Below are 23,222 nucleotides of genomic sequence, written 5' to 3'. Positions count from 1 at the left end.
GACTGAAGGCTGTGTCTCTGTTCCCAGAAGAGGTCTCACCTGTGTGATTTATCAAGGCCATCCCACTAGACATGTCTGAAGCAGAAATCTAGCATTTGGCTTGAACCTCCCTTCCTAGTCTGCAAGGGCAGCCACTGCTATGCCTACTTGAGCTTGTCTCTGCCCCATGACTCAGGAAAGAGGACGGTTCTGGGGGACATTAGAATAGAATGTACCAGAGGTAGGTGTGGTAGGTTGGTTCCTGTCAGTCTACCCCCCAGCTACTTACGGGGACCTCACTCCACACAAAGCTATTCCAGAGCTCAGATCTCCTCGGCTCAGGTATCTCACAGGCTCAAGTTACAGCTCTTGTCTTCCAAATCCCAAGTTGGGGGGCGGGGGGGGGGGGAGCCAGGGACAAGCCTGGCCTCCCCTTGCTCAAAGCAGACAACAGAGAGCAGAGCCATATAGACTATAATCCCTGAACAACACCAATGCCAGCTACCCTAGTCCCATGGCCCAGGAACTCGGACACACCAGTTACCACCATGGCTGCACAGTGTTGACAGAGCAGTTTAGCTAGAGCGAAGGACTGGGATTAGTAACCTCTCCACTGCTGTCCCAGCATGGCTCATGGGGAAACATTTGCAATTTCCTTTACTGCTCACATCTGCCTCCTTCCTCATAGCACCAGTCAGTACTAGGGACCAGCACCTTAAGGACCAGCACCCTGTGTCCTACTGTGACACCTCTGGGCCTGTGCTCCCACCTCAAGTCCCACCCAAGTGACCATCAGTGGGCAAGTGGGCAAACACATGGTCCATCTATGCAATGCGACTGTACTGGCTGGTTTTGTATGTCAACTTGACACAAGCTGGAGTTATCACAGAGAAGCCTCCCTTGAGGAGGTATTTTCTCAATTATTGATCAAGGGTGGGAGGGCCCATTGTGGGTGGTACCATCCCTGGGCTGGTAGTCCCGGGTTCTATAAGAAAGCAAACTGAGGAGGCAGAGGCAGGCGGATTTCTGAGTTCGAGGCCAGCCTGGTCTACAAAGTGAGTTCCAGGACAGCCAGGGCTATACAGAGAAACCCTGTCTCGAAAAACCAAAAAAAAAAAAAGAAAGCAAACTGAGCAAGCCAGGGAAAGCAAGCCAGTAAGTAAGATCCCTCCATGGCCTCTGCATCAGCTCCAGCTTCCTGACCTGCTTGAGTTCCAGTCTTGACTTCCTTTGTTGATGAACAGCAATGTGGAAGTGTAAGATGAATAACCCTTTCCTCCCCAACTGCTTCTTGGTTATGATGTTTTGTGCAGGAATAAAAGCCCCTAACTAAGACAGCGACGTCAGGGCAGCCATGAAGGCATGTGGCATATATATATATATATCTCGCTGTGATGAGGATGAGCCTTAAAGATGCCTTACCAAGCAAAGGGTGACTGAATGCAAGGCCACCTACTAACCAGGGCCTTTTTCAAGGGAGAGTTGAGAAAAGTCAAGTTGTAAGGCCGAACATAAGCTGGTATGGCCAGGGAAGGGGAGGGTAAGGTGGCATGGTGTGAGTCTCCTGGCAATAATGGCTCCATGCCCACAAGATGTACTAAAAACTACAGTACCATATGTATGATGCAGTGGAAGACCTTCTCAGCCCCTCTTGCTGCACAGAACCAGTTGGCTGTCCAACCTAGAGGGAGCTGGGCTGAAATGAGACATTCATGTATGGTGTGGGAAGACTGGACATGCTACTGATGCCATGTGGGAGCCCCAGGGGCAGGGGCAGGGGCAGGGGCAGGGGCAGGGGCAGGGGCAGGGGAGGACTCAGATCCTGCAGGCTCAGCGGAGCAGCAATGAGGATAGTGGCTGGATGAGACAAGTAGAACTCTCCCTGTACTCTGCTGAGGGATTTGCAATGTCAGTACAAGCCTCAGTGTCAGAGTGGAGGTGATGGGTTCCAAACACTGGGGCAGGCAGTGAGCCTGTGGGTAAAGTTGCCACCACTGAGCCCAGGCAGTAGCTGCATTGTGAAGATCTAGGTTAGAAATAAACATGTTGCTTCTCTCTGGTGCTACCAGGGCAAGAAGATGAAATTAAAAGCTCACAAAATTGTTTTTGAAGTATCAAGGGCTGGTGAGGTTGTTCTGCAGGTAACTTTGTTGCCAACACTGAGAACCTGAGTTTGTTTTCCCCAGACTTAAATGACGGAAGGAGAAAATTGACTCTCAGTTGTCCTCTGACCTTCATGTGAGTGAGCAAGCACAAACACACGAATGTTATAAAAAGTGTCAAGGCTCTGAATTCTGACTAGATACTTAAACCTGGAAAGGAAGAGAACTCGAGGCTCTGACTATGTCATAATGTGGCCCAGCTCTAGACTGGCCATGGGATGGGGGGGGGGGGTAGAGGGGTATCATCTTTCCTGATTGCTTGTTGCCTCTGTGGCCTGGACCCTCCCGATTCCTCCCAGTACCCACAGACACAAACAGTCCCATAAATAGAGTAACTGGTTGTGCGACATCTTGTTCTTCGTGGGGCTGGAATGTAGTCATCAGTGTTGGCTGTAAGCCATCTGGAAGGATCAGGGTGGGGTTGCAGGGGTTGGGGGAGGTGTTCACTGTCCCAGAGTTGGGCAAGTTCCAGATCTACTCAACTGGCTAATCTTTATACTTTTCTTCAAAGTATAAAGTTGAAGTTTTTCTCCTAATATCAGGAATGGACTCAAGTCAGAGCCGATGCCTGTGCCTGTGCCTGCTACTCTGTCCAGTAACTGTTGACAGCAGGATCAGGTTCTTGGCAGCTTTGGAAAACCAACTACAACACTACAGAAAATGACCAGACACCATGTACCAGGCACCCACGTACACACGGGCCCATTCTGCCTATTAGATAGGCCCACCTCACAGAAGGGGCCTTGAGGCTTACCAGGTCCCAGTCTATGCTGCGGAAGAAAGCGTGGGACTTGATGTCGGAAAACCCAGTCTGTGGCCGGCAGCCAAGCCTCTCTTTGGGATCCTGGGGGTTAGAATTCAAATGAGGGTGAGTCAGGACTCCTAAGGAAACCCCTGATTCAACCTCAACCCAACGGGATGGCCCAACTTCCCCCACGGGAGTTCCTTGTCCCCAGCTGTTCTGGTGTCCAGCTGGGTCTGACCTTCCCTCTGTTGGGATTGCTTTCCTGGTCAGTTACTTACTCACTGTTTTGCTATATCAACAAAAAATTAAACTCAAAGATCACGGAGCCCCAGTGCCAGAGTGGATGATCAGCAGCAGCACAGAGCAGTTGGGGGCAGCTGGCAGCTGATAACAGACAGCTCCAGTAGTGGAGAGACTCTGTCCACTCACTGCATCCCATGGGTAACTTGATCCCAGAGGGTTACAAGGGTTAGTCTGTCACCACAGCCAAGAGCATACCTTATTTAAAAATCCTTTCAAGACGTGTGAGGCCTTGACAGACAGGAAACGGGGAATCCGAATTGGCTTTTCCAGGATAACTGAGGACAGAGACCGGGTGAGAAGTGGCACTGTTTGCTCTTCCTGATAGCCTAACGGGTGGGCCCCCTGAACTCTGTTCGTTTTGTGTTTTTTTGTTTTTTGTTTGTTTGTTTGTTTGCTTGCTTGCAAGGACGGAATCTTGGTAGGTATTCAGCCTGGCTTTGAATTCTTGACCTTCCTTCCAGCCTCTTGAGTAGCAGCAGGGATTACAAGGCCATGTGACCCACACCTGGCTTGAACCCCATTTCTAAGTCAGAGCTTAGACTTGTAGTCCTGGAACACCTTCCTGTTCTAGAAGCCTGCTGGATCCTTCTAGGGACCTCCTGGTAGCATTCACATATCACATAGCCTTGTGTGAACCAACAGCTCCCTACTACCTTTTGGTTGCAGGCATGTGGAGTCTGAACACCGGTCACTAGGGGGCGCCGAGGGACAGCCCTGAGGGGCGTATCAGTGGCCATTAATGCTCTCTCATCAGGAGCAAGGGGAGCCTGCACAGGCTACAGGGAATGATCTGGGTGGGCAGAAGGGGGCTCTGGCTAAATCAGGGTATTCTCTTTCTAGGTGACCCATAGTGAGGTGGACTATGATCACCTCGCTTTACAATCTCTGCCAGAGGAATGGGTTCGTGTGTGTGTGTGTGTGTGTGTGTGTATGTGTGTGTGTGTGTGTACTGTTGCTGATGCACAGCACTAGCTCCATCCTCACCTTTGAGAAGGGAAGAAAAAATAACATGCAGAGGCGGGAGGGAGTGGATACACCGTGGGCCACCAACCTTGGAAAAGGTAGTCTTCAGTGTTCATGTCAGGGTTGTCCGTGATGATGTCAAAGGGGGAGCGCCCAGCCATCATCTCAAACATAAGGACACCCAGTGCCCACCAGTCCACGCTGAACCCTGTGGAAAAGCAGGCAGTCACTAGGCAGGGGGTGGCTGGGAAGCGGCACACTCTGTCCGTGAGTGTGAATGTGCCAAGAGAGTCGGCATCCATCTCCCTGGACAGTCGGACTGCCCTGCACCCACTGTGCTGGACATCTGTGTCCTCAGAAGCTGTGACTCCTCACCTGCACTGTGGGTTACCCAGGCTGTTCCTGGCCCCTCAGCTCTGCTGGGACATCTCTGTTACTCGAGCATGCAGAATGGGACCAGGGACAGCCCCTGCTTTGTTCCTGTCGTCATCATCATCATCAGCGATAGTAACCGATGATGATGATACAGGCTCTCGATATGTAGTCCAGGCTGGCCTTGAACTTGTGACTCCCCTGCCTCAGCCTCCTAGGGCATGGCACCATAACTGGTCGCATTTTTTTCCTGGTTTGATTTACAGTTACAAAGCCCACTTCTCACTGAGGAATGTGGCCCAGTGGTAGAGAGCACTTTGTTCACATGTACAAAGCACATGCCCCATCCCCAGTGCTGCCAAAATACACAGAACTCACAGAATCCATCTCCGAGATGAGAAAACAGTGCTACAGTTTCCTGTATATTTACATTCACTATTCTTTCTTTCTTTTCTTTCTTATATTTTATGCATGTGAGTACACTGTCACTATCTTCAGACACACCAGAAGAGGACATTGGATCCCATGACAGATGGTTGTAAGCTACTATGTGGTTGGTGGGAATTGAACTCAGGACCTCTGGAAGAGAAGTCAGTGCTCTTAACTGCTGAGCCATCTCTCTAGCCCGTTTTGTTTTGTTTTAAGACAGGGCTTCTTCGTGTAGACCTGGTTGTCCTGGAACTAACTCTATAGATCAGGCTGGCTTTGTGTAGGCCACCATTGCCTGGCTGGCTGGCTTTCTCTCTCTCTCTGTCTGTCTCTCTCTTTCTATGTTCAAGTGCTAAGTATTTTTAGACAACAGGAGGGAAGATCAGCCTTCAGCTCTGCCTGGCCATCCCTACTGTCTCTGCTCAGAACAGTCCCCCTGCTCTGGCACACATAGAAATAGGGTCAGTTAGAATCCTAGACTGATTTCTGGCTCCAGTCTGCCATCCCTGGTTACTGAGTCACTTCAACTGAAGCAGCTTGTAGGAACCCAGTCATTCTTCTGAATCGGTGACTCGCACGCGCTGTCTGCCACACACTCATTTATGTGAAGGTGTATTTATGACTGGTTTCACTGAAGTCACCGTCACGAGTCAGGGATAGACAGCTCATGCCTATAATCCCACCTGTCTGAACAGCATGAGAAGCTAGGATGCAAAAGTGGGTGTGTTCACAAGCACACATAGATAACATGTGTGATGAGCCTCTGTGCACAGTAAACAATTTTTTTTTACAAACAGTAAAAAAATAAATGTGCACACACACACACTGCATGCTACACCACATACCCTCCTCTATCACACACATGTACATGTACCTGTATATGTATGCCCCGCCCCCAAGTGCATATGACTGTTTCTACCTTGAGGAGTGGAAAGTACACCTTCGTGTCTACAGCGTCTCCAGATCACCCCCTGCTCTGGATCCCAATGGGGGCACTTCTGCCATTCCCAAGGGCACTTTGTTTCTTCCACATATGCATAGCCAGTGGCCAGTGGCCAGCCAACTTGGGGTGCTGTGACCCAAACCTGGGCTTTCTTGTCGTTGCTTCATGTTCCTTTTTCTCCTCCCTGGCCTTAGGACTCCTCTGAGAGAGGAATGTTATTCAGTGTCATCTGGTGGGCCTCAGGGAGTATGCAATGGGTAACCCTGGGAAACCCTGAGGGGTGTTCTGTGTTATCTTTGGGTATTATTTGGCCATATATCTCCCCGCCAGGGCCACTGTAGGGTGGGCCAGACAGGTTCTTGCTCTGAGTGAAGAATGTCACCAGCTGGGGGAGACTTCTGGAAGGTGTCCACCTACATTTACCTCCCTCATGGCTCACACTCACCGTACTCTTCTCCTCGCAGGATTTCGGGGGCGATATAGTTCGGGGTTCCACAAAAAGTGCTTGTTGTATCACCGGGGCCTAGACCTTCCTGTGGGGACAGAGTTACCAGGAAGGTAAATCTCACATGAAGTGGCATTAAGTTACAGACAGGGGTGCCTCAGTTTGGTCACCACCGAGCTATGCCCCATCAGTGAATACTCCTGCAGGGTGTCAAGGGCAGACAATCGAGTTGGGGGACAGGTGAGGCGGGCACCTTGCACATGCCGTAGTCCGTCAGCTTAATGTGTCCGTCGGCATCGAGGAGGACGTTGTCCAGTTTTAGGTCCCGGTAGATGATCCCCCTCTCGTGCAGGAAGTTGAGAGCGATACAGATCTCAGCAGCATAGAACCTGAGGTATTGAGGGGGGGTGGGGAATGGGGGAATTCTGTAGTCAGCAGGGAGACAGTGGCAGGCGGGCAGCCAGAGGCTGGTGCACATAGAGCCCCACAATGTATCCCTGGTCACGGGGGAAATGCAAATGTAGATTATAGTGAGATTCCACCTCCCACCCACCAGAATGGCTACTTATCACAGCCAGAGTAAGTGAAGGGAACACGGGACACTGGACATCACACGTATGGTTGGTGAGAATGAAAAATGTGACCAGAGGAAGGTCCCTCAGAACATGAAAGCTAGGGCCATGTGCATCTCAGTGGGAAAGCTCCTGCCTTGCTTACATAAGTATGGTCCCCAGCACCAGAACAAACAAGTGAATAAGCATGAGAACCAGAAAGTGGTGTGTATCAAACAATGACACTAACACAGTATGCCTGAGGCTGGAGACAGTGGAGGAGGCCCAGTAAGAACAGTGGATATGAGGAAATGCCTCTATGAGATCCGTTACCCTGTATGCGGATTTTAAAAACTGGAAGGAGAAAAGAATCAGAAGTGGGGTCTCAAGCACTGGGTTGGACACCTACGTCCACAGCAACCTTACTCGTAAAAGCTAGCATGTGGAAGTAAGCACTGACGGATGAGTGGGTAAAAGAAGTATTCATTTAGGGCACAGTGACTCATGGCTGCAGGTCTGAGGCAGGTCTGGGTCACACAGCAAATCCCGCTGAAGAAGAAGAAAGGGAAGAGGAATGGGGGGAGGGAGGGAGTAGTCCCTATCAGTGCAATGGAATATTACTCAACCTTCAAAAGGAAAGGCTATGTGGAGAATCATGAAGACAACATCACGCCAAATCAGATATACAAGAAGATATGGGGCGCTCTCTGGAATCGGACAGGAGGGTCGGAGATGAGGAGCCTGGTAGACGGCATACACAGGAGCAGGGTTCCAGTGTGAGACACAAAGGGGCTCTATGTGAGGTGGTGGCTGCACAGCAGCGTGATAATCAGCTTCCCGGCATTTAACTATCTACTGAACTATCTGGCCAACACAGCAACGTGAACACTGTGTGCGTTTAACCATGAGTTTTATAAAAAGCAAGTGGACAGGCAAGAAACTGTCATTGTTTCTGCCCACTTTCCCCAAAAGCGGCCTCGGTGACTCACAGGACTTCATGGGGAAAACTAAGGTAAAGTAGGAGGGGGCCATCCAGGGGAAGCACGAGGACAGGGGGCTGGGCGGCAGCTGTTCGAGGCCAGAGACGGGACCAGGGAGTCTCTCCTGATGCTAGCGAAGGCCTGCTGTACTCTACTGCTGAAGGATAGGGATAGGAGAAAAAAGTGACCAAAGAGGAAGCAGAGGACTGATGGACGTGGACTTTAAGGGAAGAGGACAAAGCCAAACAAAACAGCTGGGGAGCCACTCATCTCGGGTGAGGGCCTTCTGCTCAAAGTCTGGAGAGGGACCAGTCCTGGGCACAAAGCTCCCAAGATTCCCCCTGAGGGTTTGGACTGTCTTATACCACGGGAAGTTCTCATCTTTGCCACCTTCTGCCCAAATCTCACCCCCTCTTCTCACTGCTGGCCTCTTGAGGAAAAGTCCCCAGGCCATGCTTTATTTCTTTGGACCTACCTGGCATGTTCCTCTGGAAGCTTCCTCTGCCTCTGCATGTGGAACATGAGGTCCCCCCCATTGACATACTCGATGACCAGAAACAACCTGGGCAGGAGAAAAGGGCAACGGATCAGGAACCAAAACCACCCTGAAACATGCTGTAGGCGAGGTCACCACCAAAAGGCCAGAGTGCATGGAACCTCTGTGGGGGGTCGAATTTTTAGCTTTGGGTTGAGTCACCCCTGGGTGCTGACCTGCTGCCTCTTATAGAGATTTGTAAGTGAACAAAACAAAGAGGTGATGGGGTACCTGGGAGCTCCTGAGGTCAGGGAAAACCTCAAGGTGAAAGGGAGGCTGAGGATGAGTTTGACGTTTGGACCAGTGAGGTGTGAGGCATGGTTTCAGATTCTGAGATTTGGGGTCCAAGACCATGTTGGATGATGGGTGTGGCTTCATCACATGATGCCAAGGTAGGACACTGTTTTTGGAAAATTAGGAATAGACTTAGGCTGGACAGTGCCGGTACACTCATTCCTTTAATCCCAGCATTTGGGAGGCAGAGGCAGGCAGCTGGTCTCCAGAGTGAGTTCTAGGACAGACAGGGCTACACAGAGAAACCGTGACTTGGGAAAAAAAAAAAACAAATAAATAAACACAGAAACAAAGAGATAGACTTGGGTGTTCATTCACCTATCTGTTCATCTCTGTGTTCCCAATGGTGCTAGGTCTGTTTTAGGGGTTAAAAAAAAGTTACTATAAGGTAGAGATGAAGGCCAGAGGCCCTGGAGTTAGGGATAGGAGAAAAAAGTGACCAAAGAGGAAGCAGAGGACTGATGGAGCAAGGGGAGGACTGATGGAGCACAGGGATAAGGGGAGAGCAAAGAGCTGTGAGCCATCCTGGCTTAGATGAACAAAGAGGGGATCCATGGGGTAGGTGCCCAGTCAGGTATAGGGCAGGTGAAAATATCAGGGGAACATGGTTTAAGTGTTGACTGCTCTTGTCTCTGTATGTGGATGGATTCCAGGAACCACAGGGTGCCTATCCATCTGCTGAGAGAGGGTCTGTATGGATCAGAGAGAAGAGAATGAGGAGGAGCCAGGCTCAACTGAAGGTAACTGCCAGTAGCTGGGTATCAGGGAAGAGGGATAAGAAAGGGTGGGGCTGACAAAGTAGGTCATGATTCAACAAGTCTGAGATAGCAGCAGCCCAGCAGCTAGGCGAATGGGGTCAGGTCAAGTCTGAGATAGCAGCAGGGGTCAGGCAGAGGTGAAGTCTGAGCTTTGTGGATAAATCTTTTAGGAACTGGGCTTCAGCACACAGGCCCCTCGTGTCTCCAAACAATGGCCATGTGGTTTCTCTCACTAATAAGATCTTTGCTGCATTTAATAAGACTTAATTTTCAAAATTCAATTCATAATAATTTCCCGAGATGCCCTGTTGAGGGCACCTTGGGGGACATCTGGGTTGGCAGCTCATGTTTGCCTGGACTATTTGCCTTTGGAAATGTTTATCTGCAGTTTTCTGCTCATGGTGATGCTGCCCACCAGCATGGGAGCCAGTGTGGGCAGGATCAAGCAAACCCTTCCTCTCCTGGCTAACTGTGAGTTTATCATGCGCAGATGCCTTAATTCAGCCTCCATAGCTTTGGCACGAAGCCAGGGAAGCCAGGAAAACTGACACAGCAAGTTAACCGGCTATAAAACACTCACCAAAATTTAAATTAAGTATTTACAAGAGAAACAATCCCTGGAAATCAGAACAAAAGCCCCCAGCACCATGTGAGGAGCCATGCATGTATTTCTCCTAGGTAAGCCAGCTCTAGGTGTCCTGGTCCCCAAGAAAACGCTACTATGTTTTTGTTAGGGCTGAGTTACCTTTCTCCAGTCTTATTGTCTCTCTAGCCTCTATGGGATAAATCTTCCATGAAATCCTTTGCTTTCTCTCAGGGAGTCACTGGCCTACTCTGGTCCATTTTGTAAGTAAAGTTTTATTGAAACATAGCCACGTTCATTATGATACAGTTTTTCTTGGTATTCATAAGGGGATCAACGGTAAGACCCTTTTCAGTGAGGGAAATCACTGTTGTTCAAGCCCTGTATGTAAAATGGACCCTCTGCTACAGTGTAACACATCTCTGGATTGTTCACAATGCTCAACACAAAGAGGAAACTATGCACATTGTTACTTTGTATTGTTAGGAAATAATGGCAAGGAAAGTCAGAACCTGAGTCTGGGGTGCAGCTTGGTGGTAGAGTGCTTGCCTAGCATATATGGGGCCATAGTTCCACCCCCAGCACTACACGTCAGTACATGTTCAGTACAGACAAAGCTCCCCACAGGGAGTTTTGACACACCCTGGTTGAAGCTACAGCAGAGAACCCAGAGTGCAAAGCAGAACTGGTGCACCCCAACTATGAATCACCTGTGGTGACTTTTCTGCTATTGTTCCACAAAAGCGAAGGTGTCTGTTCTCTGGCCCTTACGCAGGCAGCCTCCCCAGTGCAGACAAGCAGAAAACTCAACTCTTGAGTCATGAAGAGCTCCACATACCTCCAAGTGTCCACATGACACTTGTCAGACTCCGCAAGATGTCTAACACCTCCAAATTAGTCAAAGGTATCTCGTTAAAACTCCCTGAGTGACTGCAAAGCACAGATACCCCACATACCAGGAATTGCAAACTTAATGGGTCCTGCCACCCAGGAGGAATTTTGTCCCTTCCTCAGGTGCCAATCTTAATCTGTACTTCTAGCAGATTCACTTAAGCAGTGGTGATAATGGCTTCCTTTAATAGGGAGAAACTTTGGACACTTTAGAAAACAAGGTTGAACATCCTAACCTGACCCCCATACGAGCAGAATGGCAATGTCTCTGTCTAGAGGCCATGGTAAGTTCCTACATAGGCCACTTCTGTATGGGGCTGGCTCTGAGGGAACCTCCTAACAACGATGGATCTCTCTTCCCTCTCACAACACAGACTAGGCTGGTGTTGAAGCTTGATCCTCCTACTGTGGTCTCCTGAGTGCTGGGATTACAGTTGTGTACCATTATGCCTAGCTTTTTTTCATTTATTTTGTGGTGTGTGTGTGTGTGTGTGCTGTGGTGTGTCTAAGGTGTACTTGCTAGAGCATGTGTGTGAAGCTTAGCGTACACATTTCAGGAGTCAGTTCTCTCCATCTACCAAATTGGGAGTGGAGCATCTTCCTTTACCCACTGAGCCATCTTGCTGCCCCGCCGCTTTCTGTTTCTCTTACAAAAGCAGCTGTGAAACACGATTTTTTTTTTTTTTGGTAGGGGAGGGGCTTACAGTCAAAACCTTGGTACTATTTTTGGCATTTCTTCAAAGCAGAAATCCCACAGGAGGACCATGTGAGCGGCTCTGCAGGTGACTTGGGTTGCCTTGGGTGTATGTGGCTTTGACAATACAAGGTCACATCTGCTCCCACACTTTCCTCTGTGTGCTTGGCAGGCACTTCCCAAGCCAAGTTCCTTAGCCTCAGCTTTTGTCTTGGGCCATGGCTGTGCTTCTCAGCCAGCTTGAGACCAACACCTGCACTCAGACTTATGTGCAGGTGAATGCACAGGTGTGTGCACAGGTGTCTGCGGGTCAGGCAACTGAGCATCTGTCACTGTCCACAGTCCTTTTGGTCATATAGCCATAATAACCCCTAAGGGAGGCTTAGAGGGAGGGGAGGGGCCTGGCAGAGCCCTCAACACTTCTAAAGTCAGATCCCTAATTCCTTTTAAGGCCAGACCACTATAGAAAGGGAGCAGGTTAATGGCTCAGAGATGGATATTATCACTTATCCTTTTTTTTTAATATTTATTCATTATGTGTAAGTACACTGTAGTGTATTTTCAGACACTCCAGAAGAGAGCATCAAATTTTGTTATGGATGGTTGTGAGCCACCATGTGGTTGCTGGGATTTGAACTCAGGACCTTTGGAAGAGCAGTCGGCGCTCTTAACCACTGAGCCAGCTCACCAGCCCTATCACTTATTCTTTTTTTTTTTTTTTTTTCCAGAGCTGAGGACCGAACCCAGGGCCTTGCGCTTGCTAGGCAAGCGCTCTACCACTGAGCTAAATCCCCAACCCCCCTATCACTTATTCTTAAGGAGATGTGCAAACTAAAACCCAGTAGAAATGGATCCACCCACACTGGCAAAGGGAGAAACAGTGGGCTCCAGGGTCCAGGGCCAGAGGAAGCTGCAGGTAGAGGCCAAGTCTATGGCTTCTCTCATCAGGAGAGGACCCAGAGAAAGGAAAGGGGGACCCTTTAGGACCACTGCCCCTGTTTCCCAGTCCTGACTTTGCCTAGAGAAAACCTGATGGAACGAGGCAATGTGGGGGCAATCATAAAGTAATGAGAGCCTGGGCTCTCATGAAGTAATGAGAGAGGGGGAGAGAGACAGAGACAGGGAGACAGGGAGACAGAGAGAGTGAATGTTAGAGAGAAAGACACATACACGCAGAGAGACAGAGAGAGTATTAAAGAGAGACAGAGGCAGACACACACACACACACAGAGAGAGAGAGAGAGAGAGAGAGAGAGAGAGAGAGAGAGAGAGAGAGCTAAAGTAGCCAAGGAATATCTTGAGGTCTTCAATTTTGATCTTCTGCTTCTGCCTCCAGAGTGCTGGGATTATAGGCACACACCACCGTGTCCTGCCATACACATCTCTTACATTTCTCTATGGCTTTTGTGCCAGAGCGCACAACCACAATGAGGACTATCCAGCCGAGAGAGTGAAACTGGTCACAAGCCACAGCTGTCCCCAAGTGACATCATGACCCAGTCTGTATGAGCTGTGATAATCAGGAGCAGATGTGTGTAATGACAGGTTTTCAGATCACATCCCCGTTGTCAAGGCATTGGGCTGCACAGATTACCTGATCATTTGAGAAAGGTTGCTAACTCTCAGTACAAATAGTAACAACAATACAAAAGTTTTGAGATGGCCTGCACTTGATAGAACTCATTCATTCTCCAAACCAGGAGGTAAATTCTGCCGTTTTCCTGATGATATGGAGAGAGACACCAGACACCAAAGCTTACATACTCCTGATGTCAGCCTACAGAGGAAATGGAGATCTCATCCCCCAGGTCCTGCTTCTGCTCCCAACAGAAAGCCCTGCCCAGTAGCTGACAGAAAAGGGATAAGGAGGAGTCAGCCTAGACACAAGTTGGAGTCACAGAATCAAGGGACCAGACCCACAACCGAGGCCTAAGAGAAGAGAGGCTCAAACCCTGCCACACCAAGGACACAAACCAGGAGTCGTGCACAATGTGAAGGAGAGACTCAGACCCCAGTTCCCTGACCCAGAAAAGGCCCTGCAAAGAAAGATGTAGACAGGCAAGGAAACCTGACACAGCTGGTCCAACCAGAGGATTTTTATCTTGTTCAAAGAAATCTTCTATGGAGGAGGGAAGGGAACCAACTGGTTTGGGCGTCTACAGGAACAGAAGCAGGGTATCCACAAACTGTCAGTGTGGCTGGGGGGGGGGGGTTGCGGGGGGGCATCCTTACGCACCACAGGGTACGAGCCCCACACTCTGCCCTGAGTCAGAAAGTGTCAGAGGAACTGAGCAACAGGAGGAAGTAACTGAATGGCTGCGGAGATTGTTATCACCTAGAAGCCCCAAAGCAGAAAGGCACCCAGGAAAATCCTCACAGGTACCTATCAAGAGGTAATCTTGGGCCTGCGGTTCAGAGAGCGCTCATTTGTCGCATCTGAGGTCCTGGCCTCCCTCTCCAGTGACACACCAAAAAGGGGACGGGGTTGGAAAGGTGGTTTAGTGATTATGAGTATAGACTGCTTTGGCACAGGATCCAAGCTCAGTTCCCCATGCCCACAACCATCTGTAACCCCAGCTCCAGGGGATCTGCTGCCCTCTTTAGGCCTCAGAAGGCATCTGCACACACATACATACAAATACATAATTAAAAAACCAGTTGGACCTGATAAGTTCCAGTAGCGTTTAGGATTTTCTGCAGAATAAAATAGACAGAATAAAGATTATGTAAGAAGAGGAAACTACGGATCAACCAAACATCAACACAAATATCCATGAAAATGTCCTAAATAGCAGCAAAGTTTGAAAGCACACATCAGACTAACACAGGACATGGCATCCTCCAGTATCCAAGGACAGTCTAGCATCAGGACCACCTAACAGTGTTTAGGTGACATAGTTCACTTCTGGAGGCCCCTGGGAGTGAAAATCCAGTCTTTGTCAGAACCAGGGACCTTCTGAGGCAAAATGATCGCCCCACCCCACTTTGGTGGGAACTTTCCATGTGTATTCTTGTGTGGGGTTTGTATACATATATACACATGCTTGTATGTATGTGGGCACATGTATGTGTTTGGAGCTCTGAAGTTGATGTTGCCAGTCTTGCTCTACATCTCCTCACCTTATTCATTGAGGCAGGGTCTCTCAATCAAACACCGATCTCACTGATTGGTATGGCTCCTGCTGCTAGCCAGCTTGCTTAGGAAATCCCCTGACATCACCTTCCAAGGCTGGAACTAGAGTTACAGCTCAGCCCGCCAGACATTTACATGGGTTTGGGGATCCAAAGTTCAGTCCTCTTTGTGCAGCTGTGTACTGCCGAGGCATCTGAAGCAGAAAAGGATGTAGATTTCCTGACAAGATAAATACCTGTCCGAGCCAGGGCTTTAGGCGGCCAGGTCTAGGATGTGAGGGACAGCTCTTGTAGCAGTTCTGCTGTTAACCAGAACTTGGGGCCACAAGTGGAAGCTCTCGACTGTCCCTTCCAGCCCCATACAAAAACACATCTGTCTGAGGGGAGTGAAGGGTTCCGTTCTCTCTCCCTACCTCCCACCTCCTTCCTGTCCGCCTTCCTCGGTTCTCCTTGTCTGATGGCATGTGACTCACGCTTGTGGCTGGCACTGTACCATCTTAGAACTCTTATCCCCGGTAAGAAAGAGGACTGTGCTGATCATTCTGGAAGGAGGAGTGGCTAGGCTAGCGTCAGTAGCCTGAGGGAGATCAGATGCCAACCCTGTGGGGGAGGGCAATGTCTGTTTCAAAATTTAAAAAAAAAAAAATAAATAAAAGTGGAGGGGTGGTTGAGAAAGACACTCGAAGTCAACTTCTGGCCTTTATACATGCACAGGCAGTACACCAGCCTGTGCACACATAGGTCTCCCACCCCCGACAGGACAGGAGAAGACGAAGAACTAGGGTATGGCTTAGTGGTAGAACACCTGCTTTGAACTAGGTTTGACCCTTTGCACCAACCAGTAAACAACCAAACAAAGTTGAGTGGTAGCCATGGTAGCACACATGTGCCTATGAACCTGGCACTCAGCAGTGGAGCCAGGAGAATAGGAAGTTCTGGAAACAGCTACATAGTAACACTCTCTTTGGAGAGAAAGGAAGTGGGCGGGGAAGAAATTGACTTTCCGGGCTGATCCTGAGAGTCAATCTAACAAAAGGAGACCCATATCCTTGTGAAGCCAGGCACTGTCCCCAGGGCAAGGCAGGAAGGGTGGTTGGCTCTACAACCTCACACCCACCCATAATGGGGCAAACACCTTTAGGTCTGTCAGTCAAGGCCACTGGCTCAAGGATTTGGCTGTGGAGAATGTGACCTGACCTCATTCCCCTCCCCAGCAATATACCCAAGAGCAGCGGCCGGTCACTTCCTAGCTGGAGTAGACAGCTCTCCCACAGATGGGGGAGGGCATGTCCTAATGGGAGAAACACCTGTGTTAGCATTCATTGGACACAAACTATGTCCCAGGGTCCCAAGGGTCCCTTTGCTGTCCAGGGCTCCCTGATGACTCACTGATAGCTATCCTGTGTTCTTAGGATAGCACAGAGAGGAGGGTGGAGAGATGGCTCAGTGGTTAAGAGTACTGACTATTCTTCCAGAGGTCCTGAGTTCATTCCCAGCAACCACATGGTGGCTCACAACCATCTGTAATGGGATCTGATGCCCTCTTCTGGTGGGTCTGAAGACAGTGACAGTTTTACCCACATACATAAAATAAATCTGCTCTGACCCCTGGCCTAGGCCTGCCTAGCGGCTGGAGCTGTGTTCTACAGTAAGAGGCTGCAGGGCCTGCTCAGCAACCATTTCAGGGGGTTGAGATGTTACGCTATCAGCATGAAGGCTGACATGGCTCCCACGCTCAGCTCCGCAGCTGCCACTCAATACCAGCTCTTTCCATTCTGGGCTCCAGTGTGACACAGTGAGTGACAGCCTGAGTCATCTTTTCTCTCTCTCCCTGGGCCTCTTGAGAGAGTCTTGCCAAGTTTACAGCAATTTGGGCCCTGCTGAAACTCTTGAGGCCACAGCCCCTCCAAATTGCATGGGGAAGTGGTTCTGAGGGCGCGACCTGGTCGCTCTGCTCACTTCTTGGTCCTCATCACACTGACCTGGCCTGCAATGTCTACCATACCCAATGGTTCCCCTTCCCAGATCCAGCCTAGCCCTGCCTAGTGGTTATTGGGTGCTTGGCTTGCTCTTGAAGGACTAGGTTGGCTCTTTGCATCAGGGGACTTTTCCCTTTCTCTTAGGCCAAAGTCTCTCTCAGAGATCACCTGCTGCTCCTGTGACTGCTCAGCTCTGATGTGCTATCCAGCTGTGGACACAGGGGACCTTCTTCACTCCCATGTCCTGGTCTGGGTGCCAGCCTTCTGGGGCTACTCCTGACAGATCTATGGCCTGTTCCAAGGGGATTACGTCTCAGAGAGGAAAAGCTCTCTCCCTCTCCAGGTCTCTATTATAAGCAACAACACACAAAGGATCAAGTGACATCTAATATCCATAAGCTACTTTAGGCAAGCGTCTAAAGTTTCCTCAAGCGTCTAAGTCAGGATGCCGATGGACGCCCCTCCAAGGACGTACAGTGAGGGATTTGCCCTGCCTTAAAAGGTGAAAGTGTGGTTGTTGGCAGGAGCACAGTAAGCCTGGAGACCCAAGTTTGATCCCCGAAACCCATATAAAGGTGGAAGGAAAGAAACAGACAGGCTAACATACCTCCTCCTCCCACACACAATAGTAATAAACTAAAATAACTAACTAAATAAATAAATAAAGAACTCCACAGCAGACCAAGCTAACAAAATTCTCCCCTCCTCTCTCCCCACTCTGCCTCTCTTTCTCTCTCCCCCTCCTCCCCCTTTCTGGTGTTAGGGATTGAATCTGAGGCTCTGCACATGATAAGTCTATTGATATTTCAGTAGCATTCTGCATCCCTGTCCCTAGGCCACACTTAAATTGGGGGGGCTCACACCAGGGGGATGAAAAGGAGGAATTTTGGCAGGGGAAATTTCAGGTTGCCCTTTCCCCTGGAACAGCTTAAGCTGAACTGTTTTCCCTGTTTTTCGAGGTTTTTGTAGAAGTTTTCATTCTGGTTACTGTCTGGAAAAAGACCGTGCAGACGTGGGGTGTGGCTTAGTGTTAAAGCAGATGCTTCGTGTTAAAGTGCCCTGTCTCGCAGCATGCGACACATGCCGTGGAAGTGGTGGTCGGCCTGTGGAGAGCAGGAATTCTGTGGGGCCCCTCTGCCAGAACAGGCATTGCTGGATTTGGGAAGGAAGGAAAGAAATCCTTATCCCCTCCCCCACCCCCTATCCCCCCAACCCCACAGCGGCCTTTTTATGATCTCCCCGCACATGTGGAAACCATTGCCTTTTATTGGCTGGAATTCCACTCAGGCTGCCAGCAAGCTCTAGCTAGCATCCTGCCTGGGGCTTCATCGGTTTCCTGTTGTGTGTGATCTGCTGGGAGGCAGAACACACTGACATTCATTCAGCCCCGGCAGGCAGAGGTCTCGGCAAGAACCCAGGGAGAGTTCCGGGGAAAAAGTCTTTATAAACCCCGTGGTTATTAAGATAGCAGGACTGGCAAGGTAAGGCATCCAGGTATATCCTGTGCCCAACTGCAGGCACCAGATTTTCTGTTCGTGGCCGCTTTGCCTCGCTCTGTGCAAGGCCAGAGACTGTCTCTGACTGAGAGAGGAGCTGGCTTCTCTTTTCTTGGGGGCGGCACATAAGGCTGTCATTGGCTTGTGCAAAGACAAGGCACCAACCAGGAGCAAGGCTTCCCACATGGTGGGGGAGCTCACGTTCCTGAGTAGGTAGCCATGAAACCTTGCTGTACATTTCTGCTAATTCCACAGTACCTTCCAGAACTTTCCAGTTTTGTTCCCAGAGGAAACGCATAAAGTGTTTGCACAGTGCAGGAACAGATGGCCAGAAAGCGTGGGCTCTGGCTTAGACTAGACTGTTGCCAGAAGTCTTTAGGGCAGACCCAAGTGACATCTTGGGGGACTCGGGGCAGTGTGGCTTGTGCTCTTTTCTGATACTTATTTCTAGAGATGTTTCGTGGCCTCTGAGTTACTTCCCAAATCTGTGAGAGGGAATCCACAGACGACAGCCAGCGAGTTAGGTCTGCTGAGTGAAAGAACACTGCCAACCCTGCTCCCAGACGCAGTGATCTGTTGACATCCCAGCCGCTCACCCTGCTCCCAGCCGCGGTGATCCACTGACATCCCAGCTGTCAGGATGCCAGGGCAGGCTGCAACATTTTACTGGTTCCCCTACAAATCACGAAATTCACAAGTGCACACTTTATATTTGTACAGGAAACACGATTTTTACTTTAAGGTTTTCTTCCCAACATCATGGTTTACTAAGTGGCAGGCATTACCCAATCACTGGAGATTCAAAAACACACAGCAAGCCAGGCGTGGTGGCACACGCCTTTAATCCCAGCACTCGGGAGGCAGAGGCAGGCGGATTTCTGAGTTTGAGGCCAGCCTGGGCTACAGAGTGAGTTCCAGGACAGCCAGAGCTATACAGAGAAACCCTGTCTCGAAAAACCAAAAAAAAACTCCACACACAGCAAGCCCTACTTTGAGGGAAGCTCACAACCAGAAAGGGAGACATGCATGTACATTTACTGAAGGCTAAAGCAGCGAAGGGAGGAAGCAGAACCTAACTAACGCACGCCAGTGTCGGCGACAGATCCAGTAAAAGAAACCAGATGTGACAGGCGTTACTCCTGGGACTGAGTCTCGAAGTGGCTGCTGAGGCTGTTGCACGCGGGCTGTCCCAGCATCAGCTTCTGCACCAGGGTGACCTGAGGTTGGAACACCTGACCCTTGTTTCAGCAGCATCCCTGCAAACGCTGACCAGAGCACAGCTGTTCTTTACAATCTCACCCTTCAGGAGCTCCAAGGCCAGGCTGGGCTGCCTTGCCTCCCTCGGGCTTGTTCCTACTGGCAGGAGACATGGTCAGGGCCAGGGCAGAGCAGAGACAGGACCATGTGGATGCACAAAGGGGACCATTGACTGCTGGGCCCTTTTGGTGACTCTGGCTCTAGGGAGGGGCAGGAACGGGGAGAAAAGACTCTATGAGGCAAGGGTAGGGGGTGACTACAGACTGAAGACGGCCTGGTTTACAATATCTCTTCCCCATGCACAGGAAGCTTGCATTTCCTCACAAAGTAATCAGAGCTGCCACTGAGCAGGAGAAAGACCTCAGACTAGTGCTTCCTACACATGGCTTAGTTCCGCACCAAGGAGGCAGCGTGGCCAGGCTTCAGGCAGGAGAAAGAGTAGAATCTGTGACACATTCAGGAGTTAGAGGCTGCAGGGACAGGATCCCACCAAAGGACAAAGCTGGGGACCCTGAGCTGCAAACTGGTCCCCATAAAATGTGCCCTGTGAAATGTTCCCTGTGCAGACAGCATGGCTCCCTGTACCAGGCTGCACTCACAGCTTATGATTTTATGTTAGCAACGTGGTTCACCTGGCTAAGCAGAACCTGGGAGTGTATTTCTGAGGATCACATGTGGAAACACAGAATGCACAAAGCTCAGGCCCTTCCCAAGGCAGGGGTGGTAGGAGATCAGTGACCATCATCTGCAGGGGGCTGAGAAGTTGCCCTTGTCCTGGGTCTCAAGCTGGAACTCCATAGCTGGCTTCCCTGGTCTTTTTTTTTTTTTTTTTTTTTTTTTTTGTGTCTTAAATTGCTCTTAAAATTTATTCAGGGTAAAAGAAAACTTATATTTATTTGCTTATTTATTTTCTTTTTTTTTTTTTTAAAGCCACGTCTTTTTATTACCTTACTTAAAAGGATTGGCTTGCTTTTTTTTTTTGATTTTTAATATTTTTATTACATATTTTCCTCAATTACATTTCCAATGCTATCCCAAAAGTCCCCCATAGCGCCCCCCACTTCCCTACCCACCCATTCCCATTCTTTTGGCCCTGGCATTCCCCTATATTGGGGCATATAAAGTTTGCAAGTCCAATGGGCCTCTCTTTCCATTGATGGCCGACTAGGCCATCTTTCGATACATATGCAGCTAGAGACAAGAGCTCCGGGGTTCTGGTTAGTACATCATGTTGTTCCAACAATAGGGTTGCAGATCCCTTTAGCTCCTTGGGTACTTTCTCTAGCTTCTCCATTGGGAGCCCTGTGATACATCCAATAGCTGACTGTGAACATCTACTCCTGTGTTTGCTAGGCCCCGGCATCGTCTCACAAGAGACAGCTATATTTGGGTCCTTTCAGCAAAATCTTGCTAGTGTATGCAATGGTGTTCCCTGGTCTTTAAGTCATAAGTTACAGACTACAGGATGCTGTGGCCTCCATAAAGCACTGTTGGGGAATGGCTGCCGAGTACTTCTAGATCGGGACTTTTGGCTTTCATAAGCAGCCTGGCCGGTAAATGCTGAGCTGTCAAGTTCATTGTTGGAGGACTGAGGACAGGGCTCTGAGATCTGCGTCAAACGTCTAGAATTTGCCACGAGCACCATTTTCCCTTCACCCAGTTTGGATTTTTTGTTTGTTTGTTTGTTTGTTTTGTTTTGTTTTTTTCAAGACAGGGTTTCTCTGTGTAGCCCTGGCTGTCCTGGAACTAACTCTGTAGACCTGGCTGGCCTCAAACTCAGAAATCCACCTGCCTCTGCCTTCCAAGTGCTGGGATTAAAGGCATGCACCACCACTACCAGGCTCAGTTTGGTTTTTGATAGACTCTTCTTATGTAGCCCCAGGCTGGCCTCGAACTCAGGATCCTCCTGCCTCGGTCTTCTGAGTATTGGGATTGCAGGAGTGTGTGACCACACTTGGCTCAGTTTTGCCAGTTTTTATTTATCTTTTTGGTACAAGCCATTGCTTTAAGCAGGGGAGTGCTAAGCCTCCCTCCCCCACGAGTCCTGCTACTGACCTACTAAGTGCAGAATGGTTGCAGAGATATGGTGGATAAACATGTTAGTTAGTTCAAGTCAACTGGTCCCCATATCCTTAACAGTGTACTGTTGTGATCTTAGGCCACTAGATTTCAGACATTTTTAAAGCAGCAGAATTTCAACATATATAATAAAGTTTAGAGGTGACAACCTTAGTGCTCATTAACTTATGTCTCTGCTCAGTAAGCGTCAGCATAGGATACCCATGCTTGCTCTAGCATTGGACCTAGGGCCTACCTTTGGTCCCACGAATGGCATCACATAAACTCAGATGTGTGAAGTCTACTGTATATGACACCAACCAATGGGAACCATGAGACAAGTCTAAAACCTAACACTTGCAGCTGGAGAAGGCTTGTGGGGGACAGCTGGAACTTTGGTCTAGCTTGGCTTCCAGGAGGCTATCAGAAACCAGCAGAACATACAGAAACACTTTCTTTCTTACCGGCTCGTTGTCTGGAAGCAGGAGTGTAAGCCAACCAGGAAGGGGTTGCTGGACGCCTGCTCAAACACATGCTTCTCTGTCTGCACCCAGTCGATATCCTGAAAGAGAGACCAGGTAGCACTACTGAGGCCCCTGAGCACTGCTCAGGCTGCACTGGGGAAGGCAGGGGCAAGACACGAAAGCCTTTCTTCTCTCGTTTGAGAAGACAATTTGGAGAGGGTAAGAAAGCACCTATCAAGAAACGCATCACAGTCAGGTGCGGTGGCTTATGCCTGTGATCCCTGCCCAGAGGAAGCTAAGGTAAGATGGTGGGCAATACAATAAGTTCCCAGGAGGCCTGTAGTCTGCTACAGAATGATCCTGTCTCAGCCAGAAAACAAACCACACTGAAAACCATCACTATCCAATCACCATCCACCCACGCTTCTATCGTGAACACCATCATCACTATCTCCGACATCACCTCCATCACCCTCCTTGCCCCAAGACACTTTCAGGGTTCGCTCTCCATACACTGGTTCATGCTCCCCATGAGAGTCCTGGGAAGGCTGTATCGAATTCAGTTTGGATACAAGGAGTAGAGGGCTGAGTGGATTCCCAAAGGCCCACAGTCACTGAATACTGAGTCTGCAGATAAGCCAGTTACAGCCAGAGAGCAGCTGCTACCACAGGGCCATCTCTCCCAACTGTTCAGTAGCTCAGTCGGACGCTGCAAAGTCAAGAGACCTCAGCTTGGCTCCACCACAGTCCCAGGGAACAGAGCGGGATGAGGCTCCCAACCCCCACCCCCACCATCTTGGTGTGTAGAAAATGAGAATCGTAGAGACGTGTTCAAACAATGCTGTCTTCTCTGGAAGGCTTTTGGGAAAGAAAATGAGCAGATTCTTAGTGGGAACCCATGTTCTAGTGAGCTAGAGACAGCCATCGCTCGCTTTAGTTTACGCTCTGATCCCCAGGAGCTTCACCAGGTGGATCCGGTTCAAGCCCTTCTCCATGCAATGGACACCTAGCCCCACCTCATCCAGACTTGCTCACCCAGGGGCTACACGACCTGACTGTTACACTCAGGAAGCTCACACTTCAAGCAGCTGCTAGTCACTCGGACTCTTGGATAGAAACCAGTGGGCTGGCTCTCTTCCATTTCTTCCAAGCCTGGGTCACCAGGCCCCGGCATTATCTGTGACAGTCTTTGTGATTGCATCTCTGTAG

The 23,222-nt window shown here is 49.6% G+C and overlaps 1 protein-coding gene across 3 annotated transcripts in view; it reads right to left on the bottom strand.

Annotated features, from left to right (window-relative positions):
- The window catches only part of Prkcz (protein kinase C zeta), a 103,629-nt gene that overhangs the window by 4,024 nt on the left and 76,383 nt on the right, over positions 1 to 23,222 (bottom strand). For all 3 annotated transcript variants that reach the window (XM_021159769.2, XM_029476138.2, XM_029476137.2), the window contains 7 exons: positions 22,014 to 22,111; positions 8,348 to 8,434; positions 6,595 to 6,730; positions 6,342 to 6,429; positions 4,241 to 4,360; positions 3,385 to 3,464; positions 2,896 to 2,985 (listed from right to left, as the gene is read on the bottom strand). In XM_021159769.2, coding sequence (XP_021015428.1) covers positions 2,896 to 2,985; positions 3,385 to 3,464; positions 4,241 to 4,360; positions 6,342 to 6,429; positions 6,595 to 6,730; positions 8,348 to 8,434; positions 22,014 to 22,111 — 699 coding nt within the window. The remainder of the gene's footprint in view (positions 1 to 2,895; positions 2,986 to 3,384; positions 3,465 to 4,240; positions 4,361 to 6,341; positions 6,430 to 6,594; positions 6,731 to 8,347; positions 8,435 to 22,013; positions 22,112 to 23,222) is intronic.

The sequence above is a fragment of the Mus caroli genome, unplaced genomic scaffold (assembly GCF_978045245.1).
Source record: "Mus caroli unplaced genomic scaffold, Mus_caroli_1 scaffold_6, whole genome shotgun sequence".
NCBI lineage: Eukaryota > Metazoa > Chordata > Mammalia > Rodentia > Muridae > Mus > Mus caroli.
This window is presented reverse-complemented; position numbering and strand designations above follow the sequence as displayed.